The sequence below is a fragment of the Tachysurus fulvidraco genome, chromosome 15, assembly GCF_022655615.1.
Source record: "Tachysurus fulvidraco isolate hzauxx_2018 chromosome 15, HZAU_PFXX_2.0, whole genome shotgun sequence".
In the NCBI taxonomy this organism is placed as follows: Eukaryota; Metazoa; Chordata; class Actinopteri; order Siluriformes; family Bagridae; genus Tachysurus; species Tachysurus fulvidraco.
The window spans coordinates 21,004,091-21,028,899 of record NC_062532.1 but is presented as its reverse complement, the minus strand read 5'-3'; the positions used below and the strand labels follow the sequence as shown (position 1 = coordinate 21,028,899).

The 24,809-nt window shown below is 46.3% G+C and overlaps 1 protein-coding gene across 3 annotated transcripts in view; it reads right to left on the bottom strand.

Annotated features, from left to right (window-relative positions):
- Window positions 1–1,270: 1,270 nt before the first annotated feature.
- Window positions 1,271–24,809, bottom strand: part of si:dkeyp-72e1.9 (syntaxin-binding protein 4) — a 31,543-nt gene continuing 8,004 nt past the window's right edge. Inside the window, exons 4-22 of one of the 3 annotated variants that reach the window (XM_047800866.1) lie at window positions 15,340–15,409; window positions 14,974–15,048; window positions 11,411–11,490; window positions 11,130–11,253; window positions 10,826–10,967; window positions 10,593–10,699; window positions 10,370–10,502; window positions 10,226–10,292; window positions 7,896–7,987; window positions 7,719–7,815; window positions 7,521–7,648; window positions 7,335–7,427; window positions 5,492–5,545; window positions 5,231–5,407; window positions 4,178–4,294; window positions 3,744–3,793; window positions 3,535–3,644; window positions 3,025–3,082; window positions 1,271–1,954 (exon numbers count right to left, since the gene is read on the bottom strand). In XM_047800866.1, the coding sequence (XP_047656822.1) occupies window positions 1,891–1,954; window positions 3,025–3,082; window positions 3,535–3,644; window positions 3,744–3,793; window positions 4,178–4,294; window positions 5,231–5,407; window positions 5,492–5,545; window positions 7,335–7,427; window positions 7,521–7,648; window positions 7,719–7,815; window positions 7,896–7,987; window positions 10,226–10,292; window positions 10,370–10,502; window positions 10,593–10,699; window positions 10,826–10,967; window positions 11,130–11,253; window positions 11,411–11,490; window positions 14,974–15,048; window positions 15,340–15,409 (1,838 nt within the window). In that variant the 3' untranslated portion in view covers window positions 1,271–1,890. The remainder of the gene's footprint in view (window positions 1,955–3,024; window positions 3,083–3,534; window positions 3,645–3,743; window positions 3,794–4,177; window positions 4,295–5,230; window positions 5,408–5,491; window positions 5,546–7,334; window positions 7,428–7,520; window positions 7,649–7,718; window positions 7,816–7,895; window positions 7,988–10,225; window positions 10,293–10,369; window positions 10,503–10,592; window positions 10,700–10,825; window positions 10,968–11,129; window positions 11,254–11,410; window positions 11,491–14,973; window positions 15,049–15,339; window positions 15,410–24,809) is intronic. The other 2 variants (XM_047800867.1, XM_047800868.1) reach the window with 2 other exon arrangements.

The window sequence follows — 24,809 nt, the reverse complement described above, 5'->3', positions numbered from 1 at the left end:
GCAATCTGACCCATTGTGTAGCTACAGTCATGCTGACAAACACTAAAAGTTGTCTTGTAGTATTGTATTTTTGTCTTGAGCTACATCGGAAAACAAAAGTTTATAAGTTTATTAAATTTATTTAGCGCTTTACTCTAAGGTTCCCTTAACGAATGTTATAAATTAACACGTTCAAACCGACTGCAAACTTTAGCATCGATACATCATCAGTTACATTAACAAAGTCACTAACAACTGTGTTAGTTTATTAATTGTTCTTTCTATTTGAAATAATAAAATCAAATGAACATGTAAATTCAACCATTTCAACCTGCTGCTCCTGCTGCATCACAGGGCTGTGGAACAGAATCAGAGCTAGCTACTCTCTTCCACACACATCAGTTCACAGGCCTCTACGATTGGCCAGCGTGTAATGATCTAATTACATTTTTGCTAATTTATATACTTATTGTTAAGTATGGTAATTAACACATTAACTTACTTTATTAGCATAATTTTTTTTGGTGTATTCATGAAAATACTGAAAAAATATTTAGTAAGTCAGATTCAAGTAAAAAAAATTATATATAGTTTACATTTACTGCAACTAACAGGAGCCCTCATCCAGATTGACTTACATTTCATACAATTGGGTAATTGAGGGTTAAGGGCCTTGCTCAGGGGCCCAGGTTTATAGACCTGGGATTCAATTGGTAGTCCAACACCTTAACCACTATAGGCTGTTTTTCGTTGCTGAAAATGAACTTCTTTTGTTTCTTAATGGCGAGTTTCACAAGCGTGATCAATTAACATAAACCAGTTACAGTGTGGAATCGCATGACGACAATGGCACTGATGGGATCTATAACTGTAGTATTATATTTTGTTTGAATAATGCACTGGTACATGTAACATGGCTGTGGCAAAAACGCCAGCATTGTTGTGGGGACGATTCTCAACTGGGCTGAGAGCTTGAGGCTTTATTTGATATCAGGACTTTGAAGACTAACACACACTCAAAAAATTATGTTGGATGCATTAAAAGGAATCGTGTTAGTTCATTCATTCATTTTCTACTGCTTATCCGAACTTCTCGGGTCACGGGGAGCCTGTGTCTATCTCACGTGTCATCGGGCATCGAGGCAGGATACACCCTGGACGGAGTGCCAACCCATCACAGGGCACACACACACACTCTCATTCACACACACACTCACACACTACGGACAATTTTCCAGAGATGGCAATCAACCTACCATGCACGTCTTTGGACCGGGGGAGGAAACCCCCGAGGCACGGGGAGAACATGCAAACTCCACACACACAAGGCGGAGGCGGGAATTGAACCCACAACCCTGGAGGTGTGAGGCGAACGTGCTAACCACTAAGCCACTGTGCCCCCAATTGTGTTAGTTAAAATTTCTTACAAAATTCATCATATATTTTATTGTTGTACTTTGTTCGTATTAATTAATGCAACAAATAATAATTGACTGTTAAGGAAACCTGAATGTAAAGTGTTACGAGGATTTGTTCTAAAAACAAATATTTGTTGTGTACAGACTGTTATCACTGTGTATACTGTGTTACTTGTAATGCACTGTGTATGTACTGTAATATACCGTGTATGTGTTTGTGTGTGTTTGAGAGAGAGAGAGAGAAAGAGAGAGAGAGAGAGAAAGAGAGATATTTACATCAAAACCGGTAACATTGAAGACACAGTAACAGATCAGAGTGTAACATCTCTTAAATATTACAGCACTTTTCAGAAGGACGCTGATTGCTCACGTGTCAGGGAAACAAGACACTCTGTGGATGTCTGATTAAACCCAAAAAAGTTTACAAAATAATAAGATGATTAGTGCTTATCTTCTTCTTGCGCTAAATTTGCGGTCGTGCGTCTGAGCTCTTTTAGAGACGTCGAGTCTCTTTAGCGTGAACTCCGGCAAACGACGTCTGGGGCTGATGATTCACTCTGTGAGACAAAGACACAAACAGCAGCACTTGTTTAGGAGGCTACTGAAAGTATGATGGCACCTAAAAGTATGAGGCCAAAAACTGGCCTCCTGTGTGTCTCGTGTCCATGTGACGTAAAAGTGACGTGACGTGCGGCCAAGTACGGTGATCCATACTCAGAATTCTTCTCTGCATTTAACCCATCCAAAGTGCACACAAACAGCAGTGAACACACACACACCGTGAACACACACCCGGAGCAGTGGGACGCCACTCAAGGGCACCTCAGTCGTGGTATTTCCGGCCCGAGACTCGAACCCACAACCTTAGGGTTAGGAGTCAAACTCTAACCATTAATACGAAGTTTATATAAAAGCAGACACTCAGGACTCGTTGTAAATTCTTGATATTCCTTTAATAAATTCAGCACGTTCTTGTATTCTTTAGTCAGATTTGTCCTCACGTCTCCACACAACATCGTGGCCTCACTAGAATTCACCGAAAGTCTGCACACTCGGCACGTTTTCTCGTACACATGAATGTCCTCTAGAAAGGATTTGATATAAATATCCAAACGTAGAAAAAGATTCTCGACTTCCTGATTAGCGAGGAATGAGACCTGCTTTAGATAATCCTATTTGCTCACGTTTTATGCGTTTCAGAAATAAGCTTGTCACTGCACTTTTTAAAGCCTCAGTCGGAGCCGAGATGTGGACGGACAGCGCTGCACGTCAGCGGATTATTCTGACGGCGTCTGACAGTGACTTGAGCCGAAATGAACCTATTTTTCTCCTCGTCTAGCCGACGGCATGCCTTTTTTTTTTTGACGATCTGCTAAAAAATGTGAAAGTAATATGTCTTTTCAAACAAATCGACCACATTTCGAATGACCTAATATCGTAATATATACGGTTTATCAAAAACGATGTTGAAAAACAGTGGCTACATTGCAGTCGTCATGGCAACCGGCTGTCGTCTGAGGTCCTGTCGCAGTCCGTATAGTAGTGTATAAGCGTACAGGTGCGTAAAATGTAAAACTGGCATAAAAACTAAGACCTGAATATGCGTTATATATTTTGATGAACTTACTCGACCACACACTCGAACCCTGGACCGGTGATAGATCCCTCGGTGAGCTGCGGTAAAGCTGCACAGAAAGGTAAATAAATAAACAAACAACTAAATAATAAAAACAAAATTCTCAAAAGTCAAATACGCTTCGTTGTTCTAAAAATGATTTTCACTGAGAATGCGGTCAAGACAACACAAAAAAAAAAAAAACACACACACTCTATATATGGGCGTATGGATCTTATTAAAATGTTACCATAATTTGTCTTTATTATCATCAATATTTTTTTTTAAACACAGCGCTGTTATTTTCTGGATTTCAGATTAGAAGATGGTGATAAATTTTGTAAAATCTTCAGGTTTCTTTTAATGCAATTCTTATAATCCAGTTTGTTGTCATTTCTAAAGTAACCGCTGATAACAGGAACTGGTTTGGAAGACACAACTTGTGTGTGTTTGTGTGTGTGTGTGTGTGTGTGTGTGTGTGTGTGTGTGTGTGTGTGTGTGTGTGTGTGTTGTGTGACTCACTGTGATCATCTGCACAAAGAGAACACACCCTCTCCATGAGCTCGCCGGCCTCAGCTATGAGCTGGTGTGTGGCGTCTGAGATTTCCAGACCGTCTGTTGCCGGGGACGACCTGGTACAAAAAGGGGAGGGGCTTGGGATCAGCACAAGGCGAAGTTTACAGGTTTTTACATTTGTTAAACAACTGTAACTCAGTTATTTAGTCACTCACCCGTTCTGCATCGGAAATAATCTGCCACCGGTTAGGACTTTATGAACGTTCTGTTAACAAGATTTTATAAATTTGTATTAAAATGCATTAAAGGAGCGGTTTGTAATGATTACACGATTGAAATTAAAACCTAGACAGACGATTCTCTCTGCTTAAGGAATCCTCTGCTTCTTCTGTTCAACTAAATTTATCTCCTAAGTCGATGTTTAAGGAAAACGTGCGGAGCTGATTAGTTTACTTGAGATTCTTTAAGTGAATTTGAAGTAATATTCATAATATTCCATGTTTACTGGTTTATAAAAAGTCTTAAACCTTAAAATCCATCGACCAATCAGCTTCTTTTCTGGAAGGCGTCGGAAACGCATAATGTTTTACACGTTATTATGTGTTTGGTGTTCGACATTATTGCGGATGTTTCATTCTGATTTATTTACATGAGCAAAACCCAGCAGCTTTTTATTGGAGATTTCCAGATGTTTCCTGTTGAGTTCAGACTTTCGTAGCTGATTGTCTATAATGGAAAGCTTCTTGTTCAATTCCAGAATATCTTCCTGAAAAACAAAAAAAAACTCCCATTAATAACCGGCTTTGGGGGCACGGTGGCTTAGTGGTTAGCACGTTCGCCTCACACCTCCAGGGTTGGGGGTTCGATTCCCGCCTCCGCCTTGTGTGTGTGGAGTTTGCATGTTCTCCCCGTGCCTCGGGGGTTTCCTCCGGGTACTCCGGTTTCCTCCCCCGGTCCAAAGACATGCATGGTAGGTTGATTGGCATCTCTGGAAAAATTGTAGTGTGTGAGTGAATGCATGGATGGATAGATGGATGGATGAATGAATAGATAGCTGGATTGAAGAACAGATGGATGTAGGGATGGATGGTGGAACTGACTGATAGATGAATAAATCAAAAAATGTGCAGACTGATGGAGTGATATATGAAGGAATGGATGGATGGATGTATGGATGGGAGGTCTGATATAGGAATGGACGAATGGCTGGATAGATAGATGGATGATGAAAAGACTGATGGATATGGGTGTGAATGATGAATGAATCAATGAAAAGATGGATAGTCAGACGATGCAAGGACTTTGGATGTAGTGACAGATGGACAAATGGATAGATGGACAAACAGAAGGTCTGGAGGGTATAAGGAGGAAATGACAGACAGATGGATGAATGGATGGATGGATGTATAGAGAAATAGATAGAAACATTTGCATGAATAAATGGATAGATAGACAGATGCAAGGACTAGCAGATATAGGAATGAATTGATGGATGGATAAATAGATGGAGAGATAGATGGATATAATCATTTATTCTCTGCTCATTAAATGTGTTTTTTTCCAAAATGTGATCATTTTTTTTCTCAAAAAAAAAAACACAACAAAAAATCGTTTGTTTCATCAATTTCTCACAACCTCACACACAAACATTACATTCAAAGCACTTAAATGGTTGGTTTTGGGTTTTTTTTACATTCATCACCTGCAAACTCGTAGGTTTCTTTTCAGCAAGTTGCTCCTTCAGATCTTTGATTTCAGCCTCCAGAAGCCGGATGACTTCCTCATAGTCCTGTTCAGCGCTGTTAGGCTGCATCTGAACAGCCTCAGCTTCCTGAAGCCGCTTCAACGCCTCGTTCTCCTCCACAGTGCTGTTGCATTTCTGAAACACACACAAACCTGGATGGAAACCTATCAGAAGAAGCACCGTTCTACACCATGAGGACATCACCAGCTTTGTGTTTACCTCTGTGCTTTTCTGAATGTCCTTCTTATTGTCCTCTGTGTCCTCCAGTATACCCTGAACAACAAAATTATTCTTACAAAACATCTCCAGTCTCTTTCTACACATAACATGGATGAATGAATGACCGAATGACTGAATGGATGGATAGATAGATAGATAAAAGGACAGGACCGGCAGATGGATGGATGGATGGATGAATGAATGGATGGAAGAATAAATAACAATTAGGTAGAGAAGTGAATGAGGAGATGGATACCAAATAGAGAGATGGATAAATGGATGGATAGATGGATGAAAATGGATGATAAATAGATAGACAGATTGACAGACAGACGAGAAACAGACATGCAGTCGGAGAGACACGGATGTGACTCATGGATGTCCCCAGTGACAGCTGTGTAAATGGTAAGAAACAGTAGTAATCCGCAAATAAACGGATGAACAGACAGCTGGATAGGTGATGGATGGATTAGTAGGTAAATAGGTGCATGAATGATGGATGGCTAGATTGATGGATTTATGGATTTATGGAAAGATATGGATGCAGAAAGCGACAGACAGACAAACAAACAGATAGTTGGATAGATGGATGGATGGACAGACAGACGGACTGATAGATAAATGGATAGATGAATGAATGAGTAGACATTCTGACATACGGACTGATAGATGGACAGACGGATGGATGTAGAGATGAATGGACAGATGGATAGATGTTTGATTCGATGTATAAATGGATGGATAGACAGATAGACAGGTGGACTAATGGATGAATGGATGGATGGATGGATGTACAGATGGATGGACAAATGGATGGATGTACAGATGGATGGATAAATGGATGGATGTACAGATGGATGTACAGATGGATGGATGTACAGATTTATGGATAGATGGATGGATGTACAGATGGATGGATGTACAGATGGATGGATGTACAGATGGATGTACAGATGGATGGACAGATGGATGGATGTACAGATGGATGGATGAACAGATGGATGTACAGATGGATGTACAGATGGATGGATGAACAGATGGATGTACAGATGGATGTACAGATGGATGGATGTACAGATGGATGGATGAACAGATGGATGGATGAACAGATGGATGGATAGATGGATGGCTATACAGATGGATGGATAGATGGATGGACATACAGATGGATGGATAGATGGATGGATGTACAGATGTATGGACAGATGTATGGACAGATGGATGGACAGATGGATGGATGAACAGATGGATGGACAGATGGATGGACAAATGAATGGATGTACAGATGGATGAATAAATGGATGGATGTACAGATGGATGTATAGATGGATGGATGGACAGATGGATGGATGTACAGATGGATGGATGAACAGATGGATGTACAGATGGATGTACAGATGGATGGATGTACAGATGGATGGATGAACAGATGGATGTACAGATGGATGGCTGTACAGATGGATGGATAGATGGATGGACATACAGATGGATGGATAGATGTACAGATGGACAGATGGATGGATAGATGGATGGATGTACAGATGGATGGACAGATGGATGGATGTACAGATGGATGGATGAACAGATGGATGTACAGATGGATGGACAGATGGATGGACAGATGGATGGATGAACAGATGGATGGACAGATGGATGGATGTACAGATGGATGGATGAATAGATGGATGGATGAACAGATGGATGGACAGATGGATGGATGTACAGATGGATGTACAGATGGATGTACAGATGGATGGATGAACAGATGGATGGACAGATGGATGGACAGATGGATGGATGTACAGATGGATGGATAGATGGATGATTGCACGATATATTTCACCTCCAGCTGTTTCATCTGTGTCTGCGGTTGCTTGAGGTCAGACTGGCAGTGTTCCATCTCCTCACTGCTGTAGCTGCACTCTGACTCACACGTCTGAAGGAGAGAAGAACGAGGCATGAATCCACACCACCGTTTACATTACAGCATAAATGAAGAAAACCAAATCCATCAGCGTTATGGTCTTACAGGTGAGTGGAAGGCCGACGTGTCCATCAAACTCGCTGCCTCGTGATAGGAGAACATAAATGGTCCCTGCGCAAGCCCCGCCTCCTCCAGCTTATCCTGGTACACATTACGCGTGGCCTCCACAAACTCTGATTAAACAAGAAAAGCTGGATGTAAACACAGAAACAACTTTTACAACATTTACGGGAGAATGTTCACCTCCATAAGACACCGTCCCTTGAGGATCTGTGGACAAACTCTCTCTGATTTTTCTCCTCTTATCCTCCGTGACGTCCAGTCCGAGGTAAGACAGAGCCTGAGGACAGATCCATAATCATGGGTCTGTTAGCATCAATATCTAGGTTATTATGATCAGATTCTGCTCTGCAGTCTCACCAGGTCCAGTTTCTCTGATCGCAGGCGTATGTGGGGGTCCAGAGACACTCTGGGTTTGGATGCTGCACCGTTGCTCTGTGTAGTCAAAGCTGCTGAGAAATCACAACACACCTCATAGTCATTAAAATAATAATAATAATAACTAGATGTTTAAAGTTCGTCATGACAAACTTTGATGTTGGCTTTGACAAAGCAAATATTTGCAAAGGCCGGTGTTTTTTGGAGGCGAGTGGACAGAAAGCTGGGGTGCAAAATCATTTGGAGGCAAGTGGAGACGAGCATGTGACGTCATCCGAATACTCCTGAAGAAGTTCCCCACATTGGGATGAGTGTCTTGATAAGTCACATGTACATGTTGTGCTTATTTTTGATTTTCATGTGACATCACCAGAATACACTTGAGGTAATTCCCCTCATTGGGCTGAGTGTTGTGATATATGATATGCCCATGTTGTGCTAATTTTTGATTTTCACATGACATCACGTGATGTCATGTGACGTCATCAGAATAAACGTGAGGAAGTTCCCGTCATTGTTCTGAGTGTTTTGATATGTCACATGTCCATGTTGTAAAAAGTTTTTTGATTTTGCATATTTTGGGGGCGGGGCTATGGGACAACCGAAAGGCCATTCGGTACACCAATGTAAACCTTTGTTCACTCTAAAGGAGCCGGCCGAGTTTGGTGTAGAGATTTCGAAAGCTTGCCGAGTTATAAACCTCCAAAGTTTATAATGGGAGTCTATGGGGGAAAAAGGCCATTTTGAGACCCGGTACCGGAAGTACCGGTACTCGGATCGCTTAGAAAAGTAACAGCAACAAACTTTAGATCGGGTTCTACAACATGTCCGTATTTGGTGCATGTGGCTCGAAAGCCCTAGGAGGAGTTACTCTTGATAAATTTTTGTCTAAGCTGAAATAGGAAAACAGAATGTTGGCTTCTACAAAGCGACATAATAAAAAAAAAAAAAAAAAAAAAGTTTCCTTGGTCTTCAGGACGATGATTTATATCGTGCAGGACTTTAGAAATGGACGACAGACTAACAAGAGAAAGGAGGGAATACAAATAAAGCTGACCAAGTGAGAAAATTCAGGATAAAAGGGAAAATAAGGAATAAAGAAGTTAGATAAAGTAAAGGGAGAAAAGTGCTATATGAGTGAGAGATATTAAGAAAGAGACGACAATCAAAAAAGAACGAGAAAATGAAACAGGGATTAGAGAGAAGAAAGAGGAAAAAAAAGAGACAGATTTGAACAGAGATTTGAACAAAGAGAGACAGAAGGAAAAAGAGAATAGATGTAAGTTAAAGATAAGATAAAGAATGAAAAACAAACAAGAGGGACAAAGAAATGAGTAATTAAAAAAAGTTAAAAGAAAAAAAGAGAGAGAGAGAGAGAGAGAAAGTGAGAGACGTGGGATTATTATTTATTATTTATTATTTAGGCGTCGCTTGAGATCCGGCTCCCACTAATCTGTCAGTGTCATGTCACCATGGCGATAGATAAAGAAGCCTTACGTTCCCCCTCATATCAACGGTGTGGTTCGTCGCCCCTCCGATGATAAGTCTCATACCTCTGTGGCTGTTCCTAGATCTCGTGGACCTGTGAACTATAACACCTGGTGTAATAAATGATGAAATGCACAGCGCTGCAGATAAGGAAACCTGCAACATGCCTCATGATGCTAAACTCCACGCTAATGGAAAAACCTTGAAGGAATAAATCTTAATAATAATCTTAAAGTTAATGAGACGTCACAAAGGTTCGCACCGCAGCATTAACATTAAGCGACACCTCCTGACCGGTCCGAATCAGCATAGAGTTTGTATTGAAGAGCGCCAATACTTTTGCCACCCGGAACGTAATGTACTGATTTAAATCGAGTGTGGGGGCACGGTGGCTTAGTGGTTAGCACGTTCGCCTCACACCTCTAGGGTTGGGGGTTCGATTCCCGCCTCCTCCTTGTGTGTGTGGAGTTTGCATGTTCTCCCCGTGCCTCGGGGGTTTCCTCCGGGTACTCCGGTTTCCTCCCCCGGTCCAAAGACATGATTGGCATCTCTGGAAAATCATGATTGGTAGGGTGATTGGCATCTCTGGAAAATTGTCCGTAGTGTGTGAGTGAATGAGAGTGTGTGTGTGCCCTGCGATGGGTTGGCACTCCGTCCAGGGTGTATCCTGCCTCGATGCCAGATGACGCCTGAGATAGGCACAGGCTCCCCGTGACCCGAGAAGTTCGGATAAGCGGTAGAAGATGAATGAATGAATGAATGAATGAATGAATAACTCGAGTGTACAGAAGACTACGTTATTTATCGTCACGGTGATGTTGTACCTGAAACGTGGATGTCTGCAGGACTGATGTCGGGAGAAGAGGACGGTGCCGTGTCGTCCGGTCGAACCTGCGATAAAACAAACTTAAATTAAAAAAATTTTTAAAAAAAAGATTGTTTTTTTTTGTCTGTGGAGTTGTGCTCACCTCAGGAGACGTGGCGTGCACGTTTAACCTGCCGTATCCGTTCGCGCCGGCTTTCTGAACCCTGCCTAACGACGTACTGCAGGGAAAATGACCTTTCCCTGGAATGAAGGCGATTTCCACCACCGGCTCACGGCTTCACGTAAACAAAAGGACAACGGATCAGTTAGGGATCGGTCACACGTCTGATGCACCACATCACACACACTTTAGGGTTCTTCTTCACCTGAGCTTCACTCTGTTGATGGTGCTTTTGGCCTCTTCGTGTGTGACCCCGATCAGCGCCTCCTTGTTTATGGCAATGAGCTGATCTCCTGCTCTGAGACGTCCATCCTGCACGCGACAGATCGAATCTGCTAATCATCACACGCTCGATAAAGTCTGACGCTAAGACGCTGAATGCCTCAGACCTCTACATTTACTTAGTGTTAATATCTTTGTAAAGAGAGCGCGTGTTACCCGATGACAGTCTCCTCCTGACATCACTTCCTGTATGAACACCTCTGGGCCGTCTGGTCTGTTGGAGCCTCCGCTGATTGTGATACCCAGAGTGCTGGAGCGAACCACTGAGATCAGTTGGATCACACCTTCACCTGGGTGACTGCACACACACACACACACACACACACACACACACACACACACACACACAAAACAAACAAAATGATGCATGTATACCATACCATGTATTCTGACCATTAGGAAACTCTGTGTGTGTGTGTGTGTGTGTGTGTGTGTGTGTGTGTGTGTGTGTGATGTACACCTAAGCGAGCACAGTAGCTGTCCCGTGTTACTGTATGCGTTCTGAGACCCGGCTGGACTGAGCAGCAGAGGACTTTGGGATCTGGACGAGGACCCTGATGATGTGCTGTCCAAATATCTGCCTGCTTTAAGACAGAAACCAAAGTGTCCGACTTGGTCTGACGATCCGATACACACACTACAGTGCTGCTATGTGTGAATTTTGAGAAAAAAAACAACAACCAAAGTCTGGTTTCCATAGCAGCACAGACAGGAAGTTGTAGAGGGAAAAGTGAGACTCACTGTGCTGGATGGGCGAGTTCCTGGTGGAACCGGTGCTGCTGCTCGAGCCGTATTTCTCCATCAGTTCGGCAAATTCTTTTCTTGAGAATGAAATGAAAAGTAAGTTATTCAGTGTGAGAACCGTCAAAACATCTAATAAATGATCTAGAAATTGCAACCTCATATTCCGGGATTTTTCTTCTCTTCTAGCTGTTTACATCTATATCCACATCAATCCAGTTACTGTTTCCATCCAACAACCATCAGCATCCTACCTCTAATCATCTCCATCCACCCATCATCTCCATCTACATACTGTACATCAAACTCTGTTTAACTGCCTCCATCAAATGTCTCCATCAAGCATCTTAATGACCATCTCTTCTAACAGCTTTAATCCTACGGCCTCCATCAAACTGTTTGTCCTACTGGCTCCATCCAGCACTTTTAATCTGACAACCTCCATCCAATCATCTCACGTTACCATTTCGATCCAACTGCCTTCATCTACCCATCAACCTCTATCTCCATTTACCCATCACTTCCCACTAGCTCAGTCCAACTATTTGTATCTGTCCTTATCTAGCTGTTTATATCGCCTACCTCCATCCAAGTGCCTCCATCTAACTTCCTCCATCCAAGTGTCTCGTGTCACCTGCACTCCATCCAATTCCCTCCATCACAACTCTATCAGAATGTCTTCACCCCTTTGTGTTCATTCAACTTCAACCTCTTCCAGTCAACCATCAACTTCATCCAATCTCTATCCACCCCCTTCTCTATCCACCCATCATCTCCATCTACATACATCAAACTCTGTTTAACTGCCTCCATCAAATGTCTCCGTCAAACATCTCAATGACCATCTCCTCTAACAGCTTTAATCCTTCGTCCTCCATCAAACTGCTTGTCCTACTGCCTCCATCCAAATGTCTCCATCCAGCACTTTTAATCCGACAACCTCCATCCAATCATCTCACGTTACCATTTCGATCCAACTGCCTTCATCTACCCATCAACCTCTATCTCCATTTACCCATCACTTCCCACTAGCTCAGTCCAACTATTTGTATCTGTCCTTATCTAGCTCTTTATATCGCCTACCTCCATCCAAGTGCCTCCATCTAACTTCCTCCATCCAAGTGTCTCGTGTCACCTGCACTCCATCCAATTCCCTCCATCACAACTCTATCAGAATGTCTTCACCCCTTTGTGTTCATTCAACTTCAACCTCTTCCAGTCAGTCAACCATCAACTCCATCCAACTGCTATTAATCACTTGAACTGCATCCGTCCATTCGTCTCCATCCACCTCCCTCCCTCCCTCAACTACCATCCAGACTCCAACTGGCTCTAAAAGGAAAAAAAGCCAAATCATAACAAATCCGAGCTAATTACGAGTACGGAACTAAAACCTGGACGTACCACTACGTCCACTAAAGCCGAAAAAGTTACATACTAGTGTGAAGACAGGATTCGAGGTCCGACAAGGTGACTGGAATCGTACTATCGTCATCACCTTCCTGATTACGTCACGCTGCAATGGAACGCAAAACATCTTTGAGAAACAACCCACTCGTGTCCGTCGTCTTTTCGTACCGGACGTTTGTACAGTAAATGACCTGGATGGCTACAAACCTTCATACCCTGTGGAAGAACTTTAATCCTCTAAACACAGGTTAAAGACAGAGCACGGATTAAAGACTCCAGACTCATATCGCCGGCTTAGTCTCTCTGCAATCTGCTCTCTTTCTCCTCTTACACATATTCCGGAACAGATGAAACTCATCCCATTATGGTGACTGTTATGGTAATCTATGTCGCTTCATGTACAGTATATAAGGAACATGTTGTTATTAATAGGAATAGTAGGAATAAAACAAAAAGTGTCCAACTTCCCTAAACACAAGTTGGTGGAGTATGTTAGCTAAACACCAATCGCTAGCTGGCTAATAGCTTCCCTTAGCAAGGGATTCGCTTTAACTGAAGGGGTGACGTTACACCAAGTGCTTGTCTACTGACTAACATACAAGGCTATGAAATCTACAGCCCTCATAACAATGGGTACTGGGTTTAAATCAGGGGAACTGGATGTGGGTTAAATCTCGAAGGTGTTCCTCATTTGTGTTGATGGAACTGCGATGCACTGGAACTCTAAACCTAAAAGCTTCATCTAGAACCTTTAACTCTACAAAGAACCCTCAAGGAACCTCTTTAAGAGCTCGTACATGGCCCGGAAACCGGAGGTGGGAGTAAGTCACTCATGTGCAAGTCACGAGTAAGTCTCAAGTCATGAATGTCAAGTCAAGTCGAGTCTTTTTTTTAAAAATATTTGTCAAGCGAGTCTCGAGTCTCAAATTTGCGACTTAAGTCTGACTCGAGTCAAGTCGAGTCCCCCATCTCTGAGTCGTTTAACTCAAGTCCGAGTCAAGTCTCAAGTCATGAATGTCAAGTCGAATCTTTTTTTAATATTTGTCAAGCAAGTCTCAAGCTTGTGACTTAAGTCTGACTCGAGTCAAGTCGAGTCCCCCATCTCTGAGTCGTTTAACTCAAGTCCGAGTCAAGTCTCAAGTCATGAATGTCAAGTCGAGTCTTTTTTTAATATTTGTCAAGCAAGTCTCAAGTCTTAAGCTTGCGACTTAAGACTGACTCGAGTCGAGTCCCCCATCTCTGAGTTTTTTAACTCAAGTCCGAGTCAAGTCTCAAGTCATGAATGTCAAGTCAAAGTCAAGTCGAGTCTTTTTTTAATATGTGTCAAGCAAATCTCAAGTCTCAAATTTGCGACTTAAGTCTGACACGACTCGAGTCATATGACTCGAGTCCCCATCTCTGCCGGAAACCAAAATCCTAGAAACCTAAACTCTTTAGATTGTTAAATGTTCAGATGGATCATTTGCTCTAAGAATGTAAGGACGATGTTCTGGAACATTCTTCATCTCTTGATTGGCTCACCTCTGCCCCCGAGCCCCGCCCACTAACCACTGCTTTCACCTGGTGTAGCTACATTTAGCTTGTAATCATTAAGTCTGAATAAGCTGCGTATTTTTGGTCATCAATTCAGGACTCCAGTAATGTCAAGAAAATAAAGTCTAAAAGGAGCTGCTACATGTGTGACTACTATTGTTTTAGAACTCTGTGTGTGTGTGTGTGTGTGTGTGTGTGTGTGTGTGTGTGTGTGTGTGTGTGTGTGTGTGTGTGTGTGTGAGTGAGTGTGTGTCTGTGTGTGCTTGTGTGTGTCTGTGTGTGTGTCTGTGTGTGAGTGAGTGTGAGTGAGTGTGTGTCTGTGTGTGTCTGTGTGTGTGTGAGTGAGTGTGTGTCTGTGTGTGTTTGTGTGTGTCTGTGTGTGTTTGTGTGTGTGTGTGTGTGTATTTGTGTGTGTGTGTTTGTGTGTGTCTGTGTGTGTGTGTGTCTGTGTGTGTGTGTGTGTGTGTGTCAGTGTGTGTGTCTCTGTGTCTCTGTGTGTATGTGTGTGTGTGTCTCTGTGTCTCTGTGTGTTTGTGTGTGTGTGTGTGTGTGTGTGTGTGTGTGTGTGTGTGTCTGTGTGTGTGTCTCTGTGTGTGTTTGTGTGTGTGTGTGTGTCTTACCTCGCTTCCTCATCTCGTGCTATCAGAAGTCGCATGTGGTTTGTGGACGAAGCTGCTCTGAGGATATCCACTGCTCTGGAGGAAAAATTACGTTTTTTAATTCTATAAATTAAAGCAAGTGTCTGAATTTACACTGCATGGATGGACAGATCGACAGAAACTGTAGATGGTGAAAAGATAAAAACAAGGTTTGACACTGTAAAGGCCTTTGAGTTCTAGGTTATTTGTATAAATTGAAAGACGTCATAGAGACGAAGGAATTCTTTATGTTATCCTTACAAATCCTGATCATGTGACTCACACAGCGTAACCGAGGTGAAATGCATCGTTGCTTTATAACCTTTTGGGTCCTGAAATGAAACGCACCTCTCACTCGTTACACCAATCAGACTTTCTCCGTTCACCTCCAACATTTGGTCTCCAGGTTGTAGGTGCCCTAAATAATAATAATAAAAAAAAACAACAATTAACGTGACGAAAAATTCGCCTCCTCCTTCCAAACACGACATCAGTGTATTCTGTAAATGTGGGTTTGTTTCCTGGGGAAAAGAATTGATTTGGTATATTTTTAGTCAATGCACACAACAAAAAGCAACCAGCCAACTTAGGCATAAGAGGAGTGGCAGAGGTGGCTAATATCCCAAAACAGGACTAACACAGTGGCCACATCCTACATGGTAGTAGCGACTATACGAAGTGTCTGCTCCCCGCAACGAGGGATTGTGGGTTTGGAGTACTCGGCCGCAATACCAGATGCCATCATACCCATGGGTAGCCGAGCCTTCCAGCTAGAGTGAGCAGGCACTCCCTCGCGAGCAACGCACATACACAAAGATGCCGTTACGCGAGGTCCGGGCGCCGCACACTGCTGTGTGGGGGTGGCGAGGGTAGGGTGTGTCGAATGTGTATTATCAATGGGGCTGAGTTGTGGAGTTGAGGTCGGGTTGGGTGTAGTCACATGCGCGGTGGGAAGAGGGTGTGTGGGGTGGGGAGATGGTGGGTGGGAGGGTGGGTGTTGAAGGGGAGGGTGAGGGGGGGCGGCGCGGGTGGCTGTGTGGGTAAAGTGTGTTGGGGTGGGAGGGGGGTGGTGTGGGTAGGGTGGGGTTGTGTTGGGGGGTGTGGTTGGTGGGGTGTGTGGGGTGTGGTGGGTGGTGGGTGGGTCACCTGTGGGGAGGCGAGTAAAGCGAGGGGGTGTGGTGGGGTGGGGGTGGGGGGGGGGGTGGGTTGGGAGGGGGGGGTGGGGGTGGTGGGTGAGTGGATGGTAGTGGTGGTTGGTGGGGGGGTGGGGGGGGAGGGTGTGGTCTTTGGGGTTGGTGGAGTATGAGGGGGGTGGTTGGTGGTGGTCGTGGGGGGAGTTGGTGTAGGGGGGGGTATGTAGTGTTGTTGGGGTGGGGCGTGTGTGTGGTGCAACGGGGGTGGGGGGGGGGGGGGGGTGGGGGCGGTGGGGCGGGGGGGGGGGGGGGGTGAATGGGGGTGTGGGGGGTTGGGGGCGTTGGCACTGGGGGTGGGTGGGGCGGGGGGGGGTTGGGTTGGGTTGGGTTGTGTGGGGTGGGGGTGTGTGGGTTGGTGGGTGGGGGGGGTGTCGTGTGGGGGGAGGTGGGGGGGTTGGGGTGCGAGGGGGGCGTGGGGGGGCGGGTGGCGGGTGGGGGGGGGGTGTGTGTTGGGTGGTGGTGGGGTGGTCGGGGTGGGGGGGGTGGGGGGGTTGGGTGGTTGGGTGTTAGTTGGGGGGGGGTGGTGGTGTTGGGGGTTCAAGGGGAGTGGGGGGGGGATGGGGGTGGTTTGGTGGTGTGGTGGGGGTGGGGTGGGGGTTGGGTGTGGGGGGGGTGTTGGGTGGGGGGTCAAGGTCGGGGGGCGGTGGGGGGGTTGTTGGGGTGTGTGTGTGGGGGTGGTGGGGTGTGTAGTGGGGGGGTGGAGGGGGGTGTGTGGGGGGTGGTGGGGGGTTGTGTGGTGGGGGGTGGGGGTTGACTGTGGGGCTGGTGTGGTGGTGTGTGGGGGATGTTGTTGGGGGGAGGTGGGGTTGGGGTTGGTGGGGGTGGGTGGGGGTTGTGTGTGGTGGGTGGTGGGGGGGGCGTGGTGGTGTGGGTGGGTGGGGGTGGCGGGGGAAGGCGGTGCACTGGGCCTGGGGGGGTGGGATTGGGGGGTGTTGGTGGGGGTGGGGTGGTTGTGGGGTGTGTGGGGTGGGGGGTGGATGGTGGGTGGTGGCGGGCGGTGGGCGTGGGGGGGGGGTGGGTTGTGGGTGGGTGGGGGGGGGGGGGGTGTGGGGGGTGTGTGGGTGGTGGTGGGTGTGTCGGGTCGGGGGGTCGTGGGGAGGGGTGGTGGTGGGTGGTGGAATGGGTGTTTGTGTGTGGTGTTGTGGGGAGGGTATTTGGGGTTGGTGGTGTGTGGTGTGGGGGGGGGCGACTGGGGGGGGGGGGGGGTTGGGGGGGGGGGGGGAGGGGCGGGGGGGTGTGTGGGGGTAGTGGGAGGGGGGTGGGGGGGGGTGGGGGGGGGGGGGTGGGTGTGGTGGTGGGGGGGGGGTGGGGTGGGGGTGTGCGGGAGGAGGCAGTCTGTGGACTGGTGTGTGTGCGGTGGGTTGGGACGGAAAGGGGGTGTGTTCGTCTGCTAATAGGCGAGCTGGTGGGTGGTGTGGGTGTGGTTTTGGGTGGTGGTGTCACTGCGTGGGTGGGGGGTGGTGGGGTTGGGTGTGGGGGTTGGTGGGGGTGTTCACGAGGGTGCTGTGGGGGGGGGAGGTGGGGGTGTTTGTGTTTGTGTGTTGGGTTGGTTCACTGCGGGGGGTGGGTGTTGTCTGTTGTCGGACTGCTGTTGGGGTGTGGTGGTGGGGTGTTGTGGTGTGGTTTGGGGTCATGCTGGGTGGTGTGAGGGTGTGTGGGTGTGTGTTCACTGCTGTGTGTGTGTTGTGTGTGTGTGTGTGTGTGTTGTGCTGGTGTGTGTGTGTGTGTGGTGTTCACTGCTGTGTGTGTGTGTGTGTGTTCACTGCTGTGTGTGTGTGTGTGTTCACTGCTGTGTGTGTGGTGTGTGTGTGTGTTCAGGCTGTGTGTGTGTGTGTGTGTTCACTGCTGTGTGTGTGTGTGTGTGTGTGTTCACTGCTGTGTGTGTGTGTGTGTGTGTGTGTGTGTTAAATGGGTTGTGTGTGTGTGTGTTCACTGACTTGTGTGTGTGTGTGTTCACTGCTGTGTGTGTGTGTGTGTGTGTCACTGCTGTGTGTGTGTGGTGTGTGTTCACTGCTGTGTGTGTGTGGTGTGTGTTCACTGCTGTGTGTTGTGTGTGTGTGTTCACTGCTGTGTGTGTTGTGTGTGTGTTCACTGCTGTGTGTGTGTGTGTGTGTGTGTTCACTGCTGTGTGTGTGTGTTCACTGCTGTGTGTGTGTGTGTGTGTGTGTGTGTTTCACTGCTGTGTGTGTGTGTGTGTGTGTGTTCACTGCTGTGTTGTGTGTGTGTGTGTGTGTGTGTTCACTGCTGTGTGTGTGTGTGTAGTGTTGTGGTTGTGTGTGTTCACTGCTGTGTGTGTCTGTGTGTGTTCACTGCTGTGTGTGTGTGTTTGTGTGTGTTCACTGCTGTGTGTGTGTGCGTGTGTGTGTGTGTGTGTTCACTGCTGTGTGTGTGTGTGTGTGTTCACTGCTGTGTGTGTGTGTGTGTGTTCCCTGCTGTGTGTGTGTGTGTGTGTGTGTGTGTGTGTTCTCTGCTGTGTGTGTGTGTTCTCCGCTGTGTGTGTGTGTGTTCACTGCTGTGTGTGTGTGTGTGTTCACTGCTGTGTGTGTGTGTGTGTTAACTGATGTGTGTGGTGTTGTGTTCACTGCTGTTGTGTGTGTGGTGTTCACTGCTGTGTGTGTGTGTGTGGTGTTCACTGCTGTGTGTGTGTGCGTGTGTTTTCACTGCTGTGTGTGTGTGTGTGTTCACTGCTGTGTGTGTGTGTGTGTTCACTGCTGTGTGTGTGTGTGTGTGTGTGTGTTCACTGCTGTGTGTGTGTGTGTGTTCACTGCTGTGTGTGTGTGTGTGTGTGTGTGTTCACTGCTGTGTGTGTGTGTGTGTTCACTGCTGTGTGTGTGTGTGTGTTGTGTGTGTGTGTGTCACTGCTGTGTGTGTGTGTGTGTGTGTGTTAGTTCACTGCTGTGTGTGTGTGGGTGTGTTGCCTCGGTGTGTGTGTGTTGTGTGTGGTGTTGTGTTCACTGGCTGTGTGTGTGTGTGTGTTCACTGCTGTGTGTGTTGTGTTTGGTGTGTTCACTGCTGTGTGTTGTGTGTGTGTTGTTCACTGCATGTGTGTTTTTGTGTGTGTTTTCACTGCTGGTGTGTGTGTGTGTGGTGTGTGGGTGTTTCACTTGCGTGGGTGTGTTTTTTTTTTTTTTTTGTTCCCATTCTTTTTGTGTGTGTTCACGTTCGTTTTTCTTCGAGGAGGAGGGAAAAAAGGCGATTTTTTTGCTTGTGTTAACACTGCTGTTGTTTCTGTTTTTGTGAGGGGGTCGAGGTAAGTTTTAGCTCTTCGTAATTTTTTTTGTGTTTTTGTTTGTTTAGGCAGCACTGCTGTGTGGTGTCTTTAGTGTGTGGGTGTGGGGTCACTGCTGTGTGTGGGTGTGCTTTGCACGTCTCTGTGGTGTGTTTCACTGCTTTTCGGGCTGCGTTCTGTGGTGTCGTGTGGAACCGGAAGGTGGTGTGAGGTGACGCTGGAAAGGGGATTCTGTAGGGTTCCGCTCACTGCTGTGTTTGCACATTTCGGATGGGTTGGTATGGGTCAAGACGGTAACTTTAGCCGCACCAACTGGTAGGTGCTACGGGGTCCGGTGCGGTCACTAGCTCGCTAATCTACATAAATGAGGACGTACTACATCAGGTAAAGTGTGTGTTCTTGTAGAGGGGAAAAAAAGACCGCATGAATAAAGCCAGGTTGTTATATCTATGAGGCACACAAGGGCAGGAGAGAAAAAAAAAACACCTTTATCCATTTTACCTACCGGTCTAGGTATATACACGATGGGCGAAATGTAGAGGGGCGGAATTATTCCGTCAAATAAACATCCTCTCCAGATGTTAGGTGAAGATTCACCCACTCACACGGTGGGTCCTCTTCTTTTTAACGTTCTCTCTTAAGTGACGGCAGTGTCGCAGCGTGTCAAGACAAGGCATGATCACTTCGCATTGCCTTTAATGTTTATTCGACCGCAGACGTGCTGAGACACAGGAATCAAGATCTCTCCAGAGGATTCACATTAACTGGTCTGAACCAGTAGGATACAGATGTAGTCACAGTAGAATGGCGCACCTATACCGTGGTCGGTTAGGAGGATGGTATTGTGTCGGTTTACACACTCGGCGATGAACGATCATCACTGTTTCTCGAGGCTCTGTCAGGGAAATATATGCATAAAAGAGGTAGGCAAAAGAGGCAAAGGGAGGGACAGGGGTGAGAGAGAGGGGAAGGGCAGAAAAGGGGATCCGGGGGCGCGCAATAGGTGGTATGGAACTGCTGTCGGGGCAAAATGAGGAGCCATACTAACAACTAGGAACGAAGTTCCCAATCGTAGCATAAAGGGGGAAGGGGGAAGAAAGAGGAATCATATGGGGAATCAAGTAGGGGAGAGTGCAGGAGACAAAAGTAGGGTTACAAACCTCCAGATCGAATGGGGTACGTAAAGAGTGCGAAAAAAATCAACTGGAAATTCTGGTACATAAAAAACACGGTGTCTGCAGTAAAATAGGGCTACAGAACACCTTCTCAGGCTCTCCGACTTCTCGTGCTCACGGTGGGAAGCCACGTGTTTACGCGTATCTCAGAGGCGCGTCAATCGTCGGCGGCACGAGGCAGGAGTGCACCACATGCGAAAAGGGGAAATGTACACCACAGTAGGAGCGCACAGGCAGCGGGAAATGCATCAGCGGGGGAAAGGGGGCAGAAAGGGGGATCATCAAAGTTCAGCTACAGCAGCACACAAGGCATACACAACACGTGCATAGTAGAAGGCGCTACAGGGGTACGAGATATTTATAACGCCTGGAATAACACATGAGCGTGAGATGTGGTCCCATGACAATCTCATGCCAATTCAATAAGGGGGGAGGCCGCACACCAGCATACCCATGGGAACAAGGGAACAATCCAGATAGAGGTATTTGGAGGGTGGACACATACTCGGAGGATAAAATATAAATGAAAGAAATGGGAGATTGAAAGCGATGAAGCTAGAGTGAGTAAAACCCGGCACCCGTTACTCATTTTGTGCGAGTGCTCCGATATTAAGACCCAAGCCAAAGAGGACCCATATGAGTGCGAAAACCCACTTAATCAGTAACTCTCTCTCCACACACAAACAACGTCTCATTCTATGATACCTGTAACTCTGAACCGAGAAATCCACCATGCCGTCTGATAAGGTTGTGGTTACGAACTGTGCTTTAACGCACTAAGCCACCCGTGTATCCCTTGGGTCATCATGTGACAGACTCGTCTTAACTTTACATAAGGTCACTCGATTATCTAATTAAAAGAACAACATTCTGTTGACGACTCGTCACATTTGTGCTTGAGTCCGATCTAACAAAATAAATCAGGCACCCCTCTGTGCGTGTCTTTTTATCGTAGGATACCCTACGGTGTGTTTTCGAAAGTAGATCGTGTGTGTGTCGGGCGTCACTGTTGGACTTGTGCCCGAGGGGGTGGAAATACTAACACTGGAGACAATTTTTCAGGGTGCGAAGAGAAATCCTGAGCTGCTTTTAGCGCATGAACATAGTAGGCACTGTCTGTAAAACAGGGACGCTTTCTCGCGAGAGTAGCTAAAAAATGCAATGGTTCGTGAAGTCGACGATTTACTGTGCTATGGAACATCACCCACACCAGACGTCGTGGTGTGGAGAACACGACTAAATTAACAGGATTACTCCTTGATTTTTACCAAAAACCTATTTCTATGAATACTAACGTAGTTAAAAGAGAAATACTTCAGACGACAAACAAAGTATACACCTACACCTACTGAGTCTACACTACTTTGGTAAACGGGGCGTTGGTGTGGGTGTCTGGGGGTTACGCTTCTTTCTTCCTATCCAACTTGGCGCATAGGGTGTACAGAGCGGCAGAATTACCATCACAACAGTCAGAACGCGAGAACCGGGCCTGATGCAAAAAAAACGATGTGTGCTTTATGAGGCTGAGCAGACTCACTGCTGATAACTGTACGATGCGAGTATGTGCAGTAGAGAAGGGCACCGGAATGTCAGGCTTCATGGGGGCGCATTGTTTTGAAACACACGGAAGAGAAACACAAACTTAGACTACATCTTCTGGCGGGCGAATTTAGAGAAGGCAATAGTGGAGCGTCCAAAAAAACCACAATAGGGAGGAAAAAGAAACTCCTATTTACATGCACCATGGATGCCATTGGGGATGGTGCAATTAAATGGGTGGGCTGGAGTGAGTTTACACCTGTCTGCTGTCTGCTACTACCAGAACCTCGGTGTCCGGGTTATTCGTGAGGGGCTCGTGGTCAGACTGGACAGTGTTTTGCGAGTAGGAGGGTTGCAGAAATTCATTAAGATCTGAATCGGTGTTGGGGAACCTGTTAGAATCAATTGTAGTACGAGAACTGTTGTTACGAGCAGGGCTTGTTAAAGGGGTGGTATATGTAGAGCCGAGGCAGATTTTTGTTTTACGTCGATTTCTGCGATGGGGATCGAATAAATTTCAGCTGTAAAAGGTGGGACACTCTTGGATACGAATAGAAAGACATAGGGATAGTAACAAACAATAGGAACCTGTGAAAAGCCTAGAAAAAGGACAATCCTAGTATTCCTGTTTTGTGATGGAATCGGCTCAACGTGTATCTTTAATAAAATTCGTAAGACCACCACGCAGATAAAGAATGCATACGAGCCGGCAAAGCTCACTGGTACCTTCAGTGGAGGGCAAGGGCTACCTGGTCAGAGGATCCTCTCAGATAAACTCCTCCAACTCCGCATCCGGTGACAGTCCTAAGTGGGGGAATGCACACCACCGATGACTGGTTGGATACCAATGAGAGAAGGGAATGGTTAGGAATGCATCTTACAGCCATTGCACATCACTCATGTTCAATTGGGGGGGGGGATCATCGTCGCATTAGCAGCGTGGGCGTGTCTGTGTAGGGGTTTGCAAAAGTAAACCCAAGCGGGGGGGTGGTACAGTCTGAACTGAGCATTCTCGGCGGTCACAAGCGGGGAACTGTGCCTATTCAGGCGTCATCGGGCATCGGGTCCGGCTACACGTCTGGACGAAGTGCCAACCATCACAGGCGACACACACCACGACACTCATTATCACGCATCACGCACTCGGACACCTACTAACGGTACGACAATTTCCAGAGATGCCAATCAACCTACCTGCATGTCTTTGGCCTGCGGAGGAACCGATAGTACCCGAGACACGCCCCGCAGGCCACGGTGACGAACCATTGCAAACTCTCCACACACACCAGGTGGAGTGCGGAACTGCGACACCGCCCAACCCTGGCGGTGTGAGGAGATACATTGCTAACCACGCTCAAGCCACCCACGTGCCACTTAATGGCAAAATAATACAGCGCGACTACATTGTCAATACGAAAATTCCTTAAACTTTTGCTCGGCAGTAATGATCTAGAAAAGACCCTGGATACCTCCAGTAACAGTGTTCACTGTATCATTTTCACCGACGCCAACATCGTCGCCATGTCGGTTTCTGTCTGTGTCATATCTGCTCTAACTGCATGTTTTTATCTCTCTCCGGTAGAACGTGTCAGTACAAACACATTGTCCTCCATAGCACTTCAAGAGATATAGACAGTGTGATTGCAGTCGAAGACGATTAAACGTGACATTCGTTGAAGTTTTATGGTATATACTCTCTACGATGATGTGCAGCTCTGACCCTAAAGTGCATGCATCAGTTAGTATCCTCATCCTCCTCCTCATCATCTATCATCAAAAGTACAACTTAATGTATGATAGCACTCTTCAGAAATAGTTTTATAAAATATCTCCTTCTTCTGAGATATTCATAGTCATTCCTAAGAGCGTACTCGGTATCGCGACCTATACGGATTTCCCTTTTAACGTACGTACTTACATGCAACACACACCCGTCAGAGCTGAAAGGCTTCTCTCTCTCTGACAGCTGCTCGCCGGGTTGATGTCGTGTGCATTCGCTGTGTAAGTGCATCAGCGTGTGTGACTGCACGTGGGTTTAATACACAGTGATGTTGATGGACCGAGTGTGTGTCTGGTATAGCGGAACGGTGGTTTAAGCAGGAGCTTAGTGTGCCTCGCAGATGGGGCTCGAGTCTACAATCACACAAAGAGATGCAAGGTCGCTTCGGGCTGAGTTGTCTTTGTGTGTTGACCATGGTGCATGTGCTGTGTGCTGTGTGTGGTGCTTGAAAGGAGTCAAATACCTAGCGTGTGATTATTTTAGAGTCCACCGTGCAGCGTAGTATAGATGTTATGAAAATCATGCAATTGCGTGGTGCAACTGTCTCTCAGCAGCTACAATCTTCACCTTTATATGACACCACATAACCAATCTCAGTTGGCTTTCATAGATAAATTCACAGCTCCCAGTACAGCTGTAGCGGTGTTAAAGGGAGCGGTACGTCGTAATTACAAGATTTCTGATTTGAACGGCGGCTTTCTGAGCTCTTATTTCCATAGCACTCCTTGTCCCCACGCCCGTTTCACCTTATTCACTGAACCCTAAATCACTCTGTGTGTTTATATCCATCTCGTTCTGCTTTTCGGTCTTCTCGTGTGCCACACATTCTTACTCTAATCCATTCCCCACAGTCTGACAACTGTATCAACTGCACTGCTCGATCTACTCTCATGTGACCCTCA